Source organism: Saimiri boliviensis, chromosome 10 (assembly GCF_048565385.1).
Source record: "Saimiri boliviensis isolate mSaiBol1 chromosome 10, mSaiBol1.pri, whole genome shotgun sequence".
Lineage (NCBI taxonomy): Eukaryota > Metazoa > Chordata > Mammalia > Primates > Cebidae > Saimiri > Saimiri boliviensis.
In genome coordinates this window covers 4,208,570-4,217,518 of record NC_133458.1, presented here as the reverse complement: position 1 = coordinate 4,217,518, position 8,949 = coordinate 4,208,570, and the positions used below count along the sequence as shown (strand labels likewise).

Sequence of the window (8,949 nt, the reverse complement as noted above, 5' to 3'; positions counted from 1 at the left end):
AGAAGCGGGATGGATGGAGGCTCTGCAGCGTCGCCGGCACCGGCTCTCACTGGCTGCGCCTGTGCTTAGTGACTGTGAAATCATCTGAGCCCACCCCTGCCTGGGACGGAGTTTATCACAGTGACAAAAAATGGCTGGCTTCCAGAAATTATTACTTGAGGTAAAAGTTTACTAGAAAATAGCTTGTCTTGAAATCACTTGAAATGTGATCCAGTTTGATGTACATTATAAGTTATGCAAGAAAATGTGGAATGATAAAGGATTATTCAATTCTAAGTTCAAAAGTACATTTATTTAAAATGTGGGTAAGATATCAATATAAAAGAAAACAGAGTATAAGAAATGAAAATAATCAAAGTACAAAACATTTCAAATCTTAAACATCCATAATTTAGAGATAGGAAGGTCTTTATTTACACCATTTTATTACTAGTTAAAGTCCCGTAACAGTTTTCTGAAAACATTTAAAAACCTGGCAAATGAATCATAAAACCTAATGTGGGCTTTTAAAGTCATATAATACAAAACATAATTTATGTTTCCTCAGAATAAAATTGCACATCTTAAAAAGATGCAGTATATTAATTCTATCTGTCTTCCTGGCTTTGCAGTCTGATTCCCCAAGAAAGCAGCTGGAAAACAGGAGCGTGTGAAGGAAGCACGCGGCTCCTTGCCACCAGACAGCCGGCCACGCACCGCAGGAGTCCACACACACGGCAGCCTAGACATCATCAGTTAAACTTATATGTAGGCTTGTTGAGGAAAACAACTTCCAAACACAAGGCAAAAGACAAACGTGAAACCAAGGGTTCCAACATCCATCACCCAGGTTCAGGCACACCCTTGGGGGAATGCTACAGCCTCTTTCTTACCCACCCAAACCAGCCGCCCTCCTGCACACCCACATCACAGACGACTTTCAGCCCACCCCTGACAGGCTCACTCAGCCCAGGACATCAGCCCCTGTGCCAGCTCCCCAGAAGATCCACCGTGCAGCTAGAGCTGAAGCCCAGCAATAGCTACAGTGTCCTTTAAGTTAACATGTGCAACACACAACCCCCAAGAGATGACATCCCCAAAGCCCCACCACAAATAACTGACTCCTACCGATACCTTCAGGAGCAGATGCTGACCTCTGCAATTCTACACCGTCCACTATGGGCAAAATTAATTGAGCTACAGCTATGAAAAAAGGCCCCCAAGGTAATTAATACTCACAAGTCAACCGTACGACTTTTAAAGCAATTTCTTTTGAAAGTAATAGTAGTAAAGAATAGGCTTTCACAAATATAAATATGAATGCTAGAAAAAAGTCTGAAAAAATGCAAAGGTATACATTGTGTAAAAGCCAAATGTTTACAGCGTATCTGTAAAAATTTAACAGGCCTCTTACCATTTTTATCAGTAGTGCAAGCAATAATTTCAATAGGTCGAGGCATGGAATGCACTAAGCTCTGGTATGAATAAGAGGTTTCTGCACCAAGGCTCATTCCAACTAGACAGGTTATTTATGGCTAAACATGACATTGGCTTCTGGAACTCAGGCAAATTTTACTCCTTTTTATTTATTTTTTTTATTTTTTAATTTTTTGGTAAGACAGAGTTTCACTCTTGTTGCCCAGGCTGGAGTGCAATGGCATGATCTTGGCTCACTGCAAACCCTGCCTTCCAGGGTTAAGTGATTCTCCTGCCTCAGTCTTCTGAGTAGCTGTGATCACAGGTGCCTGCCACCACACCTGGCTAATTTTTTCTATTTTTAGTAAAGACCGGGTTTCACATTGTTGGCCAGGCTGGTCTTGAACTCCTTATCTCAGGTGATCCGCCCGCCTCAGCCTCCCATGTTGGGATTATAGGCGTGAGCCACTGCAAGAGGTCAAATTTTACTCTTAAAAGTGCTTTTCTCTCAGTAATAGCATCTTCTATCTGTTATTACAACCATAAGCTCTTTAGAGTTAAAAGGAAAATGTAGCCGGGCGCGGTGGCTCAAGCCTGTAATCCCAGCACTTTGGGAGGCTGAGGCGGGTGGATCACGAGGTCAAGAGATCGAGACCATCCTGGTCAACATGGTGAAACCCCGTCTCTACTAAAAAAAAAATACAAAAAATTAGCTGAGCATTGTGGCGCGTGCCTGTAATCCCAGCTACTCAGGAGGCTGAGACAGGAGAATTGCCTGACCCCAGGAGGCGGAGGTTGCGGTGAGCCGAGATCGCGCCATTGCACTCCAGCCTGGGTAATAAGAGTGAAACTCCGTCTCAAAAAAAAAAAAAAAAAAAAAAAAAAAAAAGGAAAATGTTTGACAAATGTAACTGACTGGATGAATGTCAATGTATTTAAATGTAAATATACTTAAATGTGATTACCTGGATGAAATAGGCACATATGAAGAGAAAAAAAAAAAAAAAACTCAGCAAGGATGGATGTCATTCTGACCTCTGTGCCTTACTGAAGCAGTCCTACCCCAAACACAAAATTCCCCCGCGTAAGCAATGGTCCACTGAGGCCGATGCTGGTCAGGGGTGACAGAAGCTCCTGCCCTCACAGAGAGGTGGAGCTCAGCCCTCCAGCCCTATTGCACCAGCCCCAGGGAGAAGTCCTGAGAAACACGGCCTGAGAGCAGGCCTCTGCACCAGAAAACGGAAGTTGAAACACAAGTGTTCCCACAAGGACCTGGATGGCATGTTTTGCTTCACTGAGGGGCTGCTCATACATTAAAATAATAATTCAGAGATTTTTAGTAAGGGCTACACATACAGATGACGAGCTTTATTTTTTCCTGAATGTCTGAATGTCTGAAAGAAAAAATCGTGTGTCATCATTCTGAAGACTGACCTTAAGTAGTTTATTTCCCATCTCAAAGTTATATGAACTAAATTTCATTCTGAAAACTACAAACTCAGAAATGAACTGATAAAAAGAAACATGTAAGATTTTTTTGCAATTATTTCTATTTTATCTAATTGTCAAATACTTTAATGCCAATATAAATAGACAGCATAGATTCTAATCAACATCACCTATTAAAACTGAACTCTCAGTAAGTTAAGGGAAAGTTTTTACTTGCAACTCAAATGAATATTCTGAAGAGAAAGAACTGTTCACTGCAAAAATCATAACAGCAAAGAAAGGAAAAATGGCTTGTAAAACAGGAAAGGTACTGCCTTATTAATCTGGAAACTCAATTTCATATCCAACCCACTTACTTTTTATTCTCTTTTGAAAAGGATATGATTCGTAGTCCAGCGTTTGTGTGAGCACTCCAGTCAGAACAAACTCTGCATTGTGAACATCTGAACGGGATGGAAGCAGAGACTGTTAGAGGTGCACTGCTGTGTGTACACACACTCACACACGCAAGCAGGGAAACGTACCTATGCCTCTGGCAAAATATTCTCGGCATAAATGAAGGTCATTTTCACAGGATATTAAAATTATTTCCGACAAACTCTAAGGAAAAGAAAATGAGTTTCTCAGTGACTGAACCCTGAATCCGACACAAGACAACGACCGACTCGCTGGCGGACTCACTCTACCCACCGAGTTCTGCTTGTGCTCCATGAGTTTCCGGAAAGATGGCTGCTTGGATAACACCTTTCCTCCTGCACACTCTACGATTGATCTCATCGTGGAAAGACTTGGGCAGATTCCAGGTGTGATGTAAAAATACTTTGCCTAAAATTAAATGAAAATGTATGTATTATGTTCTTAAATGCTTTTAACTTTTAGAGTATGTAATTTTTCATAGATTCCGCCCTGAGATTTTTGACAAAATTTCTAATTTTATGGAATGATGAAGGTACTATTTATTCTCCTACTAGCACTCAATCTGAAGTGGAAGAGGAATCCAGCTATGTATATTCGGAATTTAAACATTTTCACATGTTAAGTATGCTGAAGATGATTTAAAGTAACCAGAATTTAAGTCCCTAAAACAAAGTGTTTTGTGAATAAGCAAGAATATCACAAATATTTTTCACACTTTTTATACAATTTTAAATCAGCATTATATTTCACCACACTCATCTGCCTAGCAATAGCCTCTGGTACGGCACCTGCCTGCTATCCCTTTTCTTTATTTTCTCTGTATTATTTGGACTCAAACAGAGAAGGAAATGATATTGATGCTTAAGACTGAATTCCCTAACAAGCTTGCTCCTGAGCATACCACAAAAATAAGATTGTCTTAAACTGCTCACAGAAAAAATCAAACATTTAGAAAGATTATTTTAGGTAAAATATATCTTAACTCAGTATTCCAAATCATTTCTAATTCCTGCTGACTCCTTAAGACGTTTAAAGAACTTCTTAAGATAAAGATTATCTTTACTGATTTACTTCTTTGATACAAAAAGAATTCCTAACTCTTCTAACAGTTACCTCACATTTAAAAATCTTTTATCTGAAATTACATATATTGAATTAATATTTTCACAAGTATCTTCTCCAGATGAATACACATCTATCGACAATAGTATGAAGTAAGCAATGTCCCCTAAAGACTCATTAAAAGCAGAAAAATAAACATGCCTTTTAACCAATTAAGTTAATTCAAAAACATACTCTTTGAACACCTTATTTCTCCTAAATGTATTTATTAAATTGTGTACTTATTTTTAAACATTACAGCAAAGGAAAGTTCTCTGGAGATGTGCTACAGAGCACATAGGAGGAAGCCCTCCAGTGGCCATGTCCAGAAAGGAAGACAAGTGGTGAGACGCAGGGAGAGCCCAGCTCCCCTGGAGGCGCACTTCCCAGCAAATCACCTGTTCGTTCCCTTCAGTGGGTCCATGTGTTATGCTTACTTGGACTGATTTATTTTTCCCTTAAAGTGTACCTTAAAGAGTGGAGAAATGTGTGCCCGCTTTAAGGATTCTTCCAAGCTGAAAGAGAAAAGTACTTCCGCTTCAGCATCTCGGAGAATGTAGTTCTGCTCATCTGGAAAACAGAACAGTACATACTCTGAAAGTGTGGACAGGTGAAGTGTGGCAGGTCTGACCCACAAAATTCTCACCCTTATTCAGTACATAATATTCACAGCTACATTTAACTGTACGGCCTTCGGATATTTAAATCTCACCATTTTATTTCATTTACTTCCCTGTAAAAGCCAGACCAAAAAAAGACAGGCAAGTGTTTTTTTCTCCTAGATCAGGAGTAATTAACCATTTGGGGTCATAAACTCAAAGAACGGGCAGGGTGTGGTGGCTCTTGCCTGAAATTCCAGCACTTTGGGAGGCCAAGGAAGAAAAACTGCTTCATGCCAGGAGTTCCAGAACAGCCTGGGCAACATAGTGAGACCTCATCTCTACAGAAAAATTTTAAAATTAGCTTGGCATCGTTGCATGTGCCTGTAGTCTCAGCTGCTCGGGGGGCTGAAGTGGGAGGACTGCTTGAGTCTGGGAAGTTCGAGGCTGCAGTGACCCGTCACTGCACCTCTGCATTTCAGCCTGGGCAACAAAGTGAGATCCGGTCTCAAAATAATAGTATTAATTTTTTTTAACAAGAAAAATGTTTAAAAAAAGTAAAAAAATTACTGAAGTTAGAAACCTTCTTCCCATAGCTGCCCTCCCCTCTTTACCCAACTGTAATCTCATACAAACTTTTAGGGAGCTCACAAACTTTCCAAGCCTGCAGATCTCAGGTTAAAACTTCCAGTCCTAGAAAGACAAGCTTTAAATAATCCCATCCAAGTATTTATTTATATACAATGACTAACTCTGCAAGGACTTATAGGACACTGGAGTTATTTGGCTGATAATTAGGTGAATTTACCAAACTTTAAAGATTCACCAAGCATACATTCATTTTAAGTATATAAAAGTATACAGCAATTTATAAAGGAAAGTTTTATCAATTTTTAAAGACTTCTGACAATTATTATTAACTGACAGATTTTCAGAGTTTTCATAGCAACATTTCAAGAAATGTGTCAAAAGTTAAAGATCATAAAATGTTTCAACCTTCCTACAAATACGTGTCATATTCAGAAAAGCATTTCTTCTCCTCCATTTCCTACCGACCATACAGCATAATAAAGGCAGCTCAAACCCAGTTATATATACATCAAAAAGAGAAAACAAGGAAAAGTGATTTGGGATTGGCAAACTGGGGTTGACAAGATGACACATATTTCAGGATTTGTGGGCTAGGTATTATTTCTCTTGCACATTCCTCTTCTCGTTTTTAAGCAATATTTTAAAAATGTGAAACCCGTTCTCAGCCCATGGACCACAGTTTGCTGACCCCTGGGCAGAAGCAACCACATTACGACAAAAATGCGGGCATCTGTTCACCAATGGCTAATCCCTGAGCCAACCAGCAGATAGAAAGGCTGCCTTTTAGGTGAAGGAAGATAAAAATGTCTAAAATTTGGAGAAACAAAAAATGAATTAAAAAACAAATAAAACAAGTACTGCCACACATGAGATGATATACTTGAAGTGTTACTTTCTAGGAGAAAAATGAAGGCTGATATGCCTTCTGAAGAACTTGTGTGAGATCACCAAGAAGGAGTTAATGTTTATGATAGAGAAAATATCACCAGGGGTGGCTCACGCCTGTAATCCCAGCACTTCGGGAGGCTGAGGTGGGCGGATCACTTGAGGTCAGGTGTCAAGACCAGCCTGGCCAACATGGTCAAACCCTGTCTCTACTAAAACATACAAAAAAATTAGCCAGGTGTGGTGGTGGTGAGCGCCTGTAGTCCCAGCTACTAGGGAGGTTGAGGGAGGAGAATGGCTTGAACCCAGGAGGCGGAGGTTGCAGTGAGTCAATGGCACCAGTCCACTCCAGCCTGGGCAACAAAGTGAGACTCAATCTTTTTTTTTATTTTTTATTTTTTTATTTTTTTTTTGAGACTCAATCTTAAAAAAAAAAAAAGGAAGTAACATTGAAAAATAAAAGACTATATAGTTAAGATGATCCTGTCACAGATGAAATATTGACATTATGGTTTTTTCAAACAAAGGAAGAGGGTTAACTTAGTAGCTATATAAAGACTCAACCTGAACATTAAATTTTGCATGGAAGTACAAAAGAAATGAGTATCACAGAAAGTGATAATAATATCGAGGTCTCACATTTTATATAAATTACACATAAATATAAAATTCCAAAAACACACACCTACCAAAACAGGTGGAGAACAGAGTCCTTCCAACAAATGATGCTGAACAACTGGACATCCATATAAAAAAAAAAAAAAAGGAATCTGGACATAGACCTTACCCTCTTAAAAAAAAAAAAAAAAAAAAAAAAAATCAACCCCAAATCCCCAAATGGAACACAGACCTAAATGTGAGATGCAGAACTTTGAAACTCCTACAAGATAACACAGGAGGAAACCTGAGGGACCCCGGCTTCGGCAGTGACTTCTTAGACACAACACCAAAGACAAAATGCATGAAAGAAAGAATGAGTGAGCTGGACTTCACCTATCAGAATGGCCAAAACCCAGAGCAGCGCCAGCAGCTCATGCCGAGGAGGATGTGGAGCAACAGGGGCTCCCACTCGCGGCTGGTGGGAATGCAAAACAGCACAGGCACTTCAGAAGACGGCCTGGCGGTTCCTTACAAAGCTAAACTACACTGACCATGTGACCAAGCGACTGCACACCTTGGTGATTTACCAAAAGGAGTTGAAAAGTCGTGTCCACACTAAAACCTGCACATGGATGTTTACAGCAGCTTTACTGATAACTGCCAAAATTTACAAACAGCTAGAATGTCCTCGTGTAGGTAAGGGGCTAAACAAACTGATACATTCTGACAATGGAATATTATTTAGTGCTAAAAAGAAATGCGCTCTCAAGCCACGAAAAGACATGGAGGAAGCTTGGATGTATATTGCTATGCAAAGGTAGCAGATCTGAAAATCCCATATACTCAATGATTCCCAAAGTGTAACATTCTGGAAAGCGCAAGACTATACAAAGGATAAAAAGATCAGTGGCTGCCAGGGGTCAGAAGGCAGGAAGGGATGAGTGGGTGGAGCACAGAGGACTTTTAGAGCAGTGGATCAGCTCTGTGTGATGCTGTAATACCAAAAGCACATCCTTGTACGTCTGTTAAAACCCAAAGACTGGTCAAGGCCAGCAGCAGGCCCTACTCTAACTGTGGACTTTGGGTGATTACGACCCAAATGTCAATGTAGCTTCATTAATGGTCAATAAACATTCCACTATGGTGTGGAATGGTGACTGTAATGGGGATGGCAGTGTGTGTGCATGGGTGTGGGCTGGGGGTACATGGGAACTCTGTGCTTTCTGTAATTTTGCTGTGAACCTAAAACTGCCCCCCAAAATTGAAGAATCATTACACGGAAAGATTCTCTTAGGAAATCCTAAAATTTGGAAGACAAAATACAAAATGTTTTCTCAATATTGAATGTTTATAACTAAACCACTTCCTGACCCTCACAGAGCCACACAGCAAACATTTGTAAACAGTGCTACAAAGAAATCAAAGCCAGTCAACCAAACTCCCCAGCAAATCTGAACTGTAAACTTCATATGCAGATAAAGAACCGGATTTTCACCAACTGAAACTGGAAAAAGTAAGTAAACTGGTCATTCACTAAACTGGCTGCTTGGCAAACTAATATTCAAAGAATTTGCACGTTCTTGGTTAGAAGAGAAAAGAAATCAGCTGAGTCCAAAAGTAACAGTAAAGATCTCTAAAGCTGGGTGTTGCCCAAAAGCAGCCAATGGGGCCAAGAGAGGCTGGAACATGACAGACCGTTTTCCCCAGCGCCCAGGCTGGTGTATGCCACGCTCCGACTGCAGAGCCTGAGAAATTACAGTATTTCTATTAATGAACAGACCATATCCTAAATTTTATAACGTTAACATTATATGAAATCGGAAGCTAAAATGTTTGTAGTAATCGTTTCTATGATGTTTTTCTTCTGCCTTCATTAAGTTTTATGTTTCATTAATATTTTTTAGGTTTGAAA

At 39.8% G+C, this 8,949-nt stretch overlaps 1 protein-coding gene across 7 annotated transcripts in view; it reads right to left on the bottom strand.

Moving 5' to 3' along the window:
* Positions 1-270: 270 nt before the first annotated feature.
* PAXIP1 (PAX interacting protein 1) overlaps positions 271-8,949 on the bottom strand; it is a 60,475-nt gene continuing 51,796 nt past the window's right edge. For 6 of the 7 annotated variants that reach the window (XM_074378864.1, XM_039472696.2, XM_039472695.2 and 3 more), the window contains 4 exons: positions 4,832-4,932; positions 3,535-3,669; positions 3,369-3,444; positions 2,318-3,287 (listed from right to left, as the gene is read on the bottom strand). In XM_074378864.1, coding sequence (XP_074234965.1) covers positions 3,163-3,287; positions 3,369-3,444; positions 3,535-3,669; positions 4,832-4,932 — 437 coding nt within the window. In that variant the 3' untranslated portion in view covers positions 2,318-3,162. Of the gene's footprint in view, positions 749-2,317; positions 3,288-3,368; positions 3,445-3,534; positions 3,670-4,831; positions 4,933-8,949 lie in introns of those variants that run through there. The other variant, XM_074378861.1, reaches the window with a different exon arrangement.